At 43.8% G+C, this 12397-nt stretch overlaps 1 protein-coding gene across 5 annotated transcripts in view; it reads right to left on the minus strand.

Moving 5' to 3' along the window:
- Window positions 1–1007: 1007 nt before the first annotated feature.
- LOC134340988 (suppressor of tumorigenicity 14 protein homolog) overlaps window positions 1008–12397 on the minus strand; it is a 176142-nt gene continuing 164752 nt past the window's right edge. The window contains exons 20-23 of one of the 5 annotated variants that reach the window (XM_063038645.1): window positions 8873–8929; window positions 6884–7101; window positions 3035–3705; window positions 1079–1234 (exon numbers count right to left, since the gene is read on the minus strand). In XM_063038645.1, the coding sequence (XP_062894715.1) occupies window positions 1167–1234; window positions 3035–3705; window positions 6884–7101; window positions 8873–8929 (1014 nt within the window). In that variant the 3' untranslated portion in view covers window positions 1079–1166. Of the gene's footprint in view, window positions 1235–3034; window positions 3706–6883; window positions 7102–8872; window positions 8930–12397 lie in introns of all 5 variants that reach the window. The other 4 variants (XM_063038646.1, XM_063038648.1, XM_063038647.1 and 1 more) reach the window with 4 other exon arrangements.

Consider the following 12397-nt stretch of genomic DNA (forward strand, 5'->3'; position numbering starts at 1 on the left):
CTCAGGTCTCCAAGCTGTCCTCTACATCCTCAGCAGCAGTTATACAGCATCTGAAAGCTATATTCATTTGCCATGGAATACCAGTGACACTTGTGTCAGACAAAGGTCCACAATTAGGCTGCTCAGTATTCAAAGCCTTTGCTAGGGACTATGAGTTCAAACACAAGACAAGCAGTGCATGGTACCCACACACAAATGGAGAAGCAGAAAGAGCAGTGCAAACAGTTAAGAGTCTCCTACTGAAACCACATCTTTCACAATCGACTCCAATATCTACACAACCACTACTAGTAGTAGGCAGCTGTCGATTCCAGGGGACCATGGGTTTGTGCCTGATGTGGACTGTGACCTCTCCAGGGCACAAGCCTGGGCGGGAAGATTTGAAGAACCAGCTGCTGCCCATGCAGCAGGTTCCCCCCTCCACGTCACTGATGTAGTCCAAGGGAAGGGCCAGCGTGGGAACAGCTTGGCACCAGCGTCGTCATAGAGGTTGCCAGAGGAAGTTGTAAACAACATCAAACTGCCTTAGGGACCCCGGCTCTGGATTTCTTCCTCAGGGTTAACTCCCAAAGCCTTTCCCATGGGTGGGTATGCCCGCAGGGCAGCAGAGGTTTAAAATCAGAGTTTTCCTTCCCAACCTCTAAGGTCAAACTAACTGGCCTATAACTTCCTTTCTTCTCCCTCTCTCCTTTCTTGAAGAGTGGAGTGACATTTGCAATTTTCCAGTCCTCTGGAACCATTCCAGAATCTAGTGATTCTTGAAAGATCATGACTAATGCCTCCGCAATCTCTTCAGCTACTTCTTTCAGGACCCTGGAGTGTACACCATCTGGTTCAGGTGATTTACCTACCTTCTGACCTTTCAGTTTCCCAAGCACCTTCTCCCCAGTAATGGCAACTTCACTCACTTCTGTGCGACTCTCTCAAACTTCTGGCATATGCTAATGTCTACCACCATGAAGACTGTATTGTACTGACCACTCCCCTGCGAGTACCAGGAATAAACACACGTCAACAAGTAATGTATAACCTATCTTGCATTTTGTTTCCATTGGAATAATTCTTCAAACATGCGAACTAGCTTTAATAGTTTTATTACAAATCCATATTTGAGAAATAATGTGACAGGTTGTTGTATCCAGTCACTGGTTGTTGCTGTCGTTCTCTCAGCAGCTTGAAGAGCTCTGAAGTCCACTGCAGGTCCAATTTGACGCTTCTCTTGTTCGAAAGTGACCTAAGTTATAATGAGAGACATTAGGGTTAAAAAAAACAACTATAAATAATGTGCATAATCTGATGCCTCTTTCAAGATGTATGCCAGCTCTTTTAGAGTGAATCAGACATACAGCTGTTTTCTCACTGTGTACATACATTGAAGACAGGAGAGGGAAGGAGGAGGGTGGTGCATTGGCTAATATCCATGTGCAGTTCAGATGGGAAGGGTTTGGTTTAGTTCCATGTAGGGTGAAGTAATCCAAAAAAAAAACTGCAAATGCTGAAAACCTAACATAAAAGCAGAAACTTCTAAAAATAGGTCAGGTTATGGAGTGAAAAACAGAATTGATGTGTTGCCGAGAAGCCATCGTTCAAGAAAGGAAGAAATTTTAAGTAGGAGACTGTGGGCCAGTTGTCCCAGTACCTGTCACCAGGAGCTCATTATGACAGAGGGAATAGAAGAGCAATAAGATAATCATGAGACAATCAAAGTTTTAATACAGGGAAAAGGCCCAAAATGTTGACTGTTCATTAATTTCCATAGATGCTGCCTAACCTGCCAAGTTCCTCCAGCATTTTGTGTGTTGCTTTCTAACATTTTGTATTTCTGATGAAAGGTTCAACCCAAAAGATCAACTCTTGTTTCTCTTGCCAAGGTTCCAAAGGGGTGTAGTTACTGGCATTGAAAATAGCCAAAAAGACTTCTGGAATGCTGGAGCACAAGGGTGTAGGAACCAACCTGTATCTACACACAGCCACTGGTTAGGACACGCCAGAAGCACTATCACCAGTTCTGGCCCCCACCTTGGAGAGACCATGGTGTTGATTTAGCAGACTGGTTCTTGAGTTCCAAACAATGAATTAGAAGGAGACATTTTGAAGTGTAGGGTTGTACACTTAAGAGATTAAAAGATGACTTAATTGAAGGGTTTAAGGGGAAATGATTGGTTTGAGAGAAGCTATTTGCGCTAATTGTGGATTGTAAGTCAAAGCCTACAATTTAATGCCAGAACTTTCAGGAGAGAAGTCAGGAAACATTTATACACACAAAGAATCACATGACTGGACTCCAGTTACAGCAGTCCAGCAAGATTTGCAAGATCAAATAAATTCAGGTCAGTGGGGACTGTGGCAGAGCCATCCACTGAAGCCCAACCCATTAGAAGCTGGACAGGAGTATCCATTGAATGGCACAACTAGGAGGGGCTAAATGATTTAATTTAAAATTCCTGAAATCTTACACTTGTAACATGGAGCTGAGCTAAGACTAAGGACTAAGGCTTGTCATATGAGGAGTGTTTGATGGCTCTGAGCCTCTACTCACTGAAATTCAGAAGAATGAAGGGTGACCTCATTGAAACCTGAGAGATGTTAAGGTGCCTCAATAGAGTGGATGTGGAGAGAACGTTTCCTATGGTAGGAGAGTCTAGGATCAGAGGACACAGACTCCAGATAGAGGGGCATCCTTTTAGAACGGAGATGAGTTCTTTAGCCAGAATCTGTGGAATTTGTTACCACAGGTGGCCGTGGAGACCAGGTCTTTTGGTATATTTAAGGCAGAGGTTAATAGATTCTTGATTAGTCAGGGCATGAAAAAATACAGGGAAAAGGCAGGAGATTGGGGCTGAGAGGGAAAATGGATCAGCCATGATGAAACGGCGGAGTGGACTGGATGGGCCAAATGGCTTAATTCTGCTCTTATGGACTAATTTTATTGGCAGATCAATAATCCAGGTACCATAGACTGAGTATTCTAGGTTTGTTCTGGGTGTAGGATTTTCATGTGAAATATTCCAGGCAACATTTGTCTGTCACTTACCCTGAGTATCCAAGTACTTTTGTTGCTGCAGTCCAGGGGGCCCATTTCCACCACCAGCATTAGTACAGCCGCCACCTTCATAGGATTCTAGTCCCACAAGGAGTGTCATCATATCAACCAGTGTCTGGCCCTTCCTTCCTGCACTCACATCCTTCACAATACACAGGACTGAAAGGCGACCGAACGACTCAAGCTGATTAATGTTTGCGCGCAGGAAGTGGAGAACGATGTTGAGATCATTCAGTGCACAGCCCAGCATCTTCTTACTGACCAGGTCGAATGCAGGAAGCATCTGATATACAGCCAGAAATTGTTTATCCCAGCAACAAAGCTTCAGGAGATTATGAATGATCATGGGGACTAAGAGCACATAAACAGTCCCGTTAACCACACTAATCATCTTGAAGATGGTCAATGAGGTTAGCTTACACTGAATCACATCAGGAACATTGGGATCATTGGTCAGGAGTCCTGATTTAATAGAGCAACTGAATTGATCCAGGAAAAATGCAGGCAAATGGCAATAGATGAGGTAGAGGCACGCAGCAGCAATGAACACCAGCAGAAGGAGCTGTCTCATGTAGTACATGCAAATATAGTAATATGAGCGATTCTTGCAGGCAAGGTAACGCTGTAGGAGTGGAAACTCAAGTAACTTCTCCCTTCGAGCCCTTTGAACACAAATTGAACTGAGTGAGTCACTATTCTCACTGGACAACAGGCTAATCTTTGAAGTTTTTATTTTGCTTTGGACCATAGACCATTGCATAGGACCAGTAGATCAGCACTAATACACTTCAGAATTCCTCTCTGCTGGAATCAGAGTGGAGGAGCAGGTAGCAAGTGAGAAATAACCTATTGCAGTAGGGTGATTTGCTTATTGGTTTCAGTCTCACACCTGCCTGAGTGGACGCAGTTTAGATCTCTCTGACATAATTCCACCTCAGCTGGTTAGAAACCTCATTCACAGGACAATGTTTGGAGTTTGTGAGATTGTTGTTGGAAGGAGAAAAGTCTCCTTACTGTCTCTGTGTCACAGACTATACAATACAGAAGCAGGCCTCTCAGCCCACAATGTCCATGCCGACTATCAGGAACCCAACTCTACTATTCCCTTCTGCAAGCACTTGGTCTGTAGCTTTCTACACCTTGCCAGTGCAAGGCGTCCATCATTTCTTCCTTACTCCTCTCACAATCTTATTTCCTATCCAACCTAATCCTCAGGCAATCCGGTTATTAAGGCAGAAACACAAGGACTGCAGATGATGGGATCTGGAGCAGAAAACAAGATGCTAGAGGAACTCAGTGAGTCAAGCAGCATCTGTGGAGGGAAATTCACAGTCGGCTTTCCAGGTTCTGTCCAGATGAAGGATCTTGACCTAGAATGTTGACTGGCCATTTTCTATCACTATTTCAAGATCCTATCACCAGACTCCTTACCTCCCCCACCCCCAACTCTTTGCTTTCCACAGGGATTGCTCCTTCCTTGTCCATTTGTCCCTCCCCACTAATCTCCCTTCCGGCACGTATCCCTGCAAGCAGCCAAAGTGCTACACCTGCCCATTCACACCTCCCTCACCTCCATTCAGGGCTCCAAACAGTCCTTCCAGGTGAGGCAACACTTTACCTGTGATTCTGTTGGGGTCATCTATTGTATTCGGTGTTCCCGATGTGGGCTCCTCTGCATTCGTGAGACCCAACGTAAATTGGGGGTACAATTTGTCAAGCATTTCTACTCCATGCACCAAGAGCAGGATTTCCCAGTGGGCAACCATTTTAATTCCTATCCCCATTTCCATTCCCATTCCAACATGTTGGTCCACGGTCTCCTCTTCTGCCACAATGAGGCCGCTGTCAGGGTGCAAGAGCAACACTTCATATTCCATCTAGGTAGCCTCCGACCTGATGCCATGAACATTGATTTCTCCTTCCGGTAAACTTTTTTTCTTTCCCCCTCCCCCTTCCCTCTTCTTCTGTTCCCCATTCTGGCCTCTTACCACTTCTGCTCACCTGCCTACCACCTCCCCTGGTGCCTCTCCTTCTTCTCTTTCTCTCTTGATGCACCCTGCTCTCCTCTCCTATCATATTCCTTCTTCTCCAGCCGTTTACTTGTGACACTAGGGAACCATGTACTTGTACTCCAAAGTACCTCTGTTCTACAACACTCCCCAGAGCCCTAATGTTCACTGTGCAAGTCCTATCCTGAATTGCCTTCAGGGTTTTCTAAATGATTGTTGCTGGCTTTTGGTAAGTCGATAAATTGATTTATTATTGTCACGTGTACTGAGGCACAGTGAAAAACTTTGTTTGGCATGCCATTGATTAGGATCATTTCATTACAACAGTGCATTGAGGTAGTACAAGGGAAAACAATAATAGAATGCAGAATAAAATGTTGCAGTTATCGAGATAGCGCAGTACAGGTAGACAATAAAGTGCAAGAGGTAGATTGTGAGGTCAAGGGTCCATTTTATTGCACTAGGGGACCATTCAGTAGTCTTGTAACACCAGAGGATAGAAGCACTCCTTGAGCCTGGTGTTACACGCTTTAAGGCTTTTGTATCTTTTGCCCAATGAGGAAAAAGAGAAAGTACCCAGGGTGAGAGGGGCCTTCCATTATGCTGGCTGTTTTACCAAGGTAGCGAGAAGTGTAGATAGAGTCCATGGAGGGGAGGCTGGTTTTTATGATATGCTGAGCTCTGTCCACAACTCTCTGCAGTTTCTTGCAGTCACATGCAGAGCAATTGCCATACTAAGCCATTATGCATCCAGATAGGATATTTTCTGTGGTGCATCAATAAAAATTGGCAAGGGTCAAAGGGACATTCATATTTCTTTAGCCTCCTGAGGGAGGAGAGGCATTAGTGAGCTTTCTTGGCTGTGGTTGGACCAGGACAGGCTATGGAGTTATTTTGGTAAAAGTGTACAAGTCACAACTGTCTAAATGCTATGTAAAATCTACAGGAAGTTATGTGGAAAAGGCAACATTTATGGAAGATTTGATAACAGTAGAAACAATGCTATGTTCTGTGGCTCTAAACCTAGATAGTTTACTACACAAAGTGGTGTAGATACGATCTAGGTTCAGAGCCACAGTGCAACATAACACTTGGTTGGAATGAAAATGAAATCTCAAGCCAATTCACTTCCAAGCCAGTTCATACCCCCAAATCAGATTTGAACAACTTTAGTGTTTCCCTCAAGACTAATGCATTATGTACCAATTGTTATAGTTTAAAGGCTGCCAACTTGTACTCTATAAAGCCCACCAGCACCAAAGTCATAGTAAACAAATACTTTTCTTTATAAAGCAATACTGGATGAGGATGTGATATTAGACTCTACACTGTATATTACTCCTCTGCTTAATAGCTGCAGGAGTAGAGATTATGAGGGGTATAGAGGCCCTGGTCAGGGTCTAGACTGTCTCACTGAGCCATCCCAGTCTGCCACTAATTTCTCCTTTAATCTATTAGTGTTATCGAGTCATAGAAAAGTACAGCACAGAAACAAGCCCTTCGGCCCATCTAGTCCATGCCAAAACCATTCTCCCCACAATCCTATCAACTCACCCCAGATCCCTGCACACAACTGTACACCATGTGTAACTCACAGCGGCCAATTCACCTCCCAACCTGCAGGACTTTGGGGAGTGGCGAGGAAGCCAGTGTTCCTAGGAAAGCTCGTGCAGTTATTGGGAAAACATCCAAACTCTACAGAGACAGGATTAAACAAGCATCTCTGGAACTGTGAGAATACACCACACACACCCACCATCCACATCTTAGAGCCTCGCACACAGTGCATGGCCCATTCGCTTAACAGATAATGGAGATTTAAATTTTCTACCTGTCCAGTTCCTCTTGGATCAGACTCTTGGCATTGGGGTTGTTCTCATATTTCTTCAGAATCAGCTGAACCACCTTAATTGACCGATTGTAAGCTTTATCTAACTCGTCGATAATAAAAAGAAGGTCTGCCGTCAGAATTGGAGTAACAAACACTTTCCAGATTAAAGTAGGAAGGTACATGGTCATACCAATCGCCAGCAGGGAATATGGAAACACCTGTAAAAGTGAAAGATCCCCAGTTAGACCCAACCTCAGCAGTAAATATGGGATTACCTCTAATAAGGGAATCTCAGTTACACTGGCTGCTGATAGAGTAAATGGACATGTGCAATAAAAGCACCTGAAAGTGTGCACAGAACACCAAGTGCAGCAGGCAACTGCAGTCATGTCTGTTCTCACCGGAGAATATGGAAACGCCAGTAATAGTGATAAAACTCCTACAGAGAAAAATATTCTGTCTGTGGTTCGTGCTGGCTGCCAGCAGAGTAACCCTACCCCCTTCAGCATTCCCTCATAGGCCCATGAACGTATTTGCCACTTACTACAGGAGCCAGGTCTGTGGGATGGAACAAGAACATCCAATAAGCCCATGTGGCGATGAAGAAAACACGCAACATGCAAATTCCTACAGACAGCGCCAAACTCATGTCTCTGGATCGATCAGCCAGCACCAAGCTGCCCTTTACACTGCTCATCCCCAGGGAACATTATACACAGAAAAGTACAGTACAGGTGCACGCCCTTTGGCTCACCATGTCTGTGCTGAACATGGCACTCAATTAATCTAAGTCTCTCCTTCCTGTACATGATCCATATCCCTCCATTCCTTGAGTACTTATTTGTCCATCGAATAGTCTCTTAAACAGCACTATCAGATCCGTTTTCACCATTTCCCCTGGCAGCCTGCTCCAGGCACCCACCACTCACTATGCAAAAACATCAGATCCCCACACATCTCCTTTAAATGTTATCGCTCTCACTAAATACATGTTCTCCAGTATTTGACACTGAAAGCCTGGGAAAAAATATTGCTTTTAACCCTATCTATACCTCTCATAATCTTATAAACTCCAATCACATCTTACGTCTGCCCCTGACATTCCAGAGATTAACAAATCAAAATTGTCCAACCTCATAGTAAAGTTCTTATGCACCCTCTCTAAAGCCTTCAAACCCTCCCTGCAATGGAGCCACCAAAACTGCACACAATACTCCAAGTGCGGCCTAACCAAAGTTTTATGTAGCTGCAACGTAGTTTCCTAAGTGCATGGGCCAGTGTTAGAGTGGGGACTTGAAGCTCTGGCTCAATGTTGAAGATTGAGAGGAGATTTGATAGATGTATAGAAAATTATGAGGAGTACAGTTCTATTTTAACTTCATCAGTCCACAGGACTTGTTTCCAAAATGCATCAGGCTTGTTCAGATGTTCCTTTGAACCTTTTGAATAGAACTCTTTGGCCACAATGAGCAAAGGTATGTTTGGAGAAAAAAAGGTGCAGAACTTCATGAAAAGAACACCTCTCCAACTATTAAGCACGGGGGTGGATCGATGATGCTTTGGGCTTGTGTTGCAGCCAGTGGCACAGGGAACATTTCACTGGTAGAGGGAAGAATGAATTCAATTAAATACCAGCAAATTCTGGAAGCAAACATCACACCGTCTGTAAAAAATAAAGCCGAAGATGAAAAGAGGATGGCTTCTACAACAGGATAATGATCCTAAAGACGCCTCAAAATCCACAATGGACTACCTCAAGAGGTGCAAGCTGAGGGTTTTGCTATGGCCCTCACAGTCCCCCCGACCTAAACATCATCGAGGATAGAGCAGTGCATGCAAGACAGCCCAAGAATCTCACAGAACTAGAAGCCTTTTGCAAGGAAGAATGGGCAAAAATCCCCCAAACAAGAATTGAAAGACTCTTAGCTGACTACAAAAAGCGTTTACAAGCTGTGATACTTGCCAAAGGGGGTGTTACTAAGTACTGACCATGCAGGGTGCCCAAACTTTTGCTTCAGGCCCTTTTCCTTTTTTGTTATTTTGAAGCTGTAAAAGATGGAAATAAAAAAGTTTTCTTGCTTAAAATATTAAAGAAATGTGTCATCTTTAACTTTATGCCTTTTGGAAAATCAGTTCATCTTTTACTCGCTTAGCTGTTCACAGTAACAGAAATTTTGCCCGGGGTGCCCAAACTTTTGCATGCCACTGTATACAGATTACAGAGGAGGGGGTGTTTGCTGTTTTGAGGCAAATCAGGGTGGATAAATCCCCAGGACCTGACAAGGTGTTCCCTCGGACCCTGTGGGAGGCGAGTGCAGAAATTGCAAGGGCCCCAGCAGAGGTATTTAAAATGCGCTTAGCAATGGTGGAGGTGCCGGTGGATTGGAGGATAGCTAATGATCTTTTGTTTAAGAAAGGCTGTAAGAATAAACTGCAAAAGAGACACCGGGATGGTGTGTTGCCTCCCAGGTGCTAGGGTCCATGATGTATTGGAGCAGTTTCAAGATATTCTCAAGGGGAAGGGTGAACAGCCAGAGGTTGTGATGTATATTGGCACCAATGACATAGGCAGAAAAGGGGAAGAGGTCCTACACAGAGAATATATAGAGTTAGGAAAGAGGCTGAAGAGAAGGACTTCCAAGGTAGTTACCTTCGGATTACTCCCTATGCCATGGGCTAGTGCAGGTAGGAACGGGGTGATAGCACAGATTTAAGAAACCCGCCTGCAAAAGTATGTAGATAGTCCAATGAGAGGAGGGACTGTACTAGACCTGGTGTTGGTAAATAAACCTGTCCAGGTGACTGACCTTTCAGTAGATGAACAGTTAGGGAACAGTGACCACAGCTCCTTAACTTTAAGGCAAGCTATAGATAAGGATAGGTATGGTCCTTCTGGGAGAGTTTTAAATTGGAGTAGGGCAAAATATGAGGGCATTAGGCAGGAACTAAGGAGAATTAATTGGGAACACCTTTTCTCTTGCCAGACGAGATCAGACATCTGGAGGGTGTTTAAATATCAATTGCACAGAGTGCAGGAAAGGTATGTTCCTGTTAGAAGGAAGGACAGGGATGGAAAGATAAGAGAACCTTGGATGTCCATAGAGGTGATGAATTTAGTCAAGAAGAAAAAGAAAAAGTATGTAAGGCTTCGGAAGTCAGAATCAGATGTAGAACATGAGGAGTATAAAAGTAGCCAGTAAAGATCTAAAGAAGGGAATTAGGAAAGCCAGGAGGAGCCATGAAAAGTCCTTGGCAAATAGGATTAAGGCATATCCCAAGACATTATTAATACATCAAGAGCAAGAGGATAACTAAGGAGAGGGTGGGACCACTCAGGGATAAAGGGGGGAACATTTGCTTGGATGTAGAGAATGTGAGTGAGGTTCTTATTGAGTATTTTACTTCAGTATTTACCAAGGAAAGGGACGTGGAGGACCAGGAGATAGTGATGAGTGTATAAATATGTTAGGGAATATAGGGGTCAAGGAGGAGGAAGTGTTGGCTCTCCTAAGGAGTATTAAGGTGGATAAGTCCCCAGGGCCTGATGGGATTTACCTCAGGTTATTGAGGGAGGCAAGAGACAAGATTGCTGTCCAGTTCTGGTCACCTACCTATAGGAAAGATATCACTAAGATTGAAAGAGTGCAGAGAAAATTTACAAGGTTGCTGGCAAGACTTGAGTACCTGAGTTATAGGGAAAGGTTGAATAGTTTAGGACTTTATTTCCTGGGGCATAAAGAAAGAGGGGAGATTTGATATAGAGATATACAAAATTATGAGGGGTAAATGTAAGCAGGCTTTTTCCACTGAGGTTGGGTGAGACTAGAACTAGAGGTTATGGGTTGAAGGTGAAAGAGGAACATGAGAGGGAACTTCTTCACTCAAAAGGTGGTGAGAGTAGAAGTGGGTTCAATTTCAACATTTAAGAGAAATTTGGATAAGTACATGGTTGGGAAGGGTATGGAGGGCTGTGGTCCAAGTGCAGGTTGGGACTAGACAGCGTAGTAATTCAGCATGGACTAGATGGGCTGATGTGCCTGTTTCTGTGCTGTAATACTCTATGTCTCTATATTTGTACCTCATCTATATTCTGCTGGATCCTTATATAGCCCTCTACACCGTTCACAGTTATAGCATTGATATAAGATTAACTGACTGGCAGAAAGCAAAAAGTGGGATCAGATTGGCTGCCAGTGACTAGTGGATTCCACAGGGATCTGTGTTGGGACCTGTCACTTTATACATTAGTGATCTGGATGAAGAAACTGATGACATTGTGGCCAAGTTTACCTATATTACCAAGCTAGTTGGAGGGACAGGGAGTATTGTAGTGCAGGGAGTCTGCAGGAGGAATTGGGAGAGTGGGCAAAGAAGTGGCAGATGGAATATAGTTTAGGAATGTGTATGATCATGCACTTTGGTAGGAAGGATAAAGGTGTAAACTATTTTCTAAATAGGAAGAGTATTCAGAATTCAAGGGTGCAGAGAGACTTGGGCGTCCTCATGCAGAATTCCCTCAAAGGTAACTTGCAGTACGTGCTAAATGTTAGCAATGTTAGCATTCATTTCAAGAGGGCCAGAATACAGAAGCAAGGATGTAATGCTGAGGCTTTATCAGGCACTGGTCAGACAGCACTTGGAATGAGCAACTTTAGGATCCTTATCTAAGAAAAGATGTGCTGGCATTGGAGAGGGTCCTGAAGGATGTTCCCGAGAATGATCCAGAAGTGAAAGGGTTATCAAACGAGGAACGTTTGATGGCTTTATGCCTGGAGTTTAGAAGAAAAAAGGGGACCCTATTGGAACCTACCAAATACCAAAATGCTGAGTGAGAGTTTAGGATCTGAGGGCACATCCTTTAGAACAGAGATGAGGTGGGATTTCTTCAGCCAAGAGGAATTGAATCTGTGGAATTCATTGCCACAGAGTGCAGTGTAGGACAAGTCATTGGGTGTGTTTAAGGCAGAAATTGTTCAGTTCATGATTGCTAAGGGGTTTAAGCATTATGGGGAGGAAAAGGAATAATGGGTTTGGAAAAAAAATCAGCTAATATTGCATGGGGGAGCAGACTGAGAAGATTTGATGAGAAGACGAATTACCTTTTTTCAGTTCCTATATCATATGGTCTAACTCCACCAATCTTTGTATCATCTGCATATGTATTAACATTATCTTCTTACTCCAACTGAGCCTTCTTAAACCCCTGTTTGGGTCTTTTCCTGCTATCTCTATATTCCATAACGGTCCTGTCTGACTTTAGCTTCCTAAACTTTGCATATGCTGCCTTTTTTCAGATTAAGTTCATAGCTCTCTCATCATCTGAGGATCAATTACCCTGTCATCCTTGTCCTTCCTCCTTACTGGAACATGCTGGTCCTCAGCTAATCATTAAACTACTTCCACATTTTAGAAACACACATCAAAGTTGCTGGTGAACACAGCAGGCCAGGCAGCATCTCTAGGAAGAGGTACAGTCGATGTTTCAGGCCGAGACCCTTTGTCAGGACAGGTTCC

The sequence above is a fragment of the Mobula hypostoma genome, chromosome X2 (assembly GCF_963921235.1).
Source record: "Mobula hypostoma chromosome X2, sMobHyp1.1, whole genome shotgun sequence".
Classification (NCBI taxonomy): Eukaryota; Metazoa; Chordata; class Chondrichthyes; order Myliobatiformes; family Myliobatidae; genus Mobula; species Mobula hypostoma.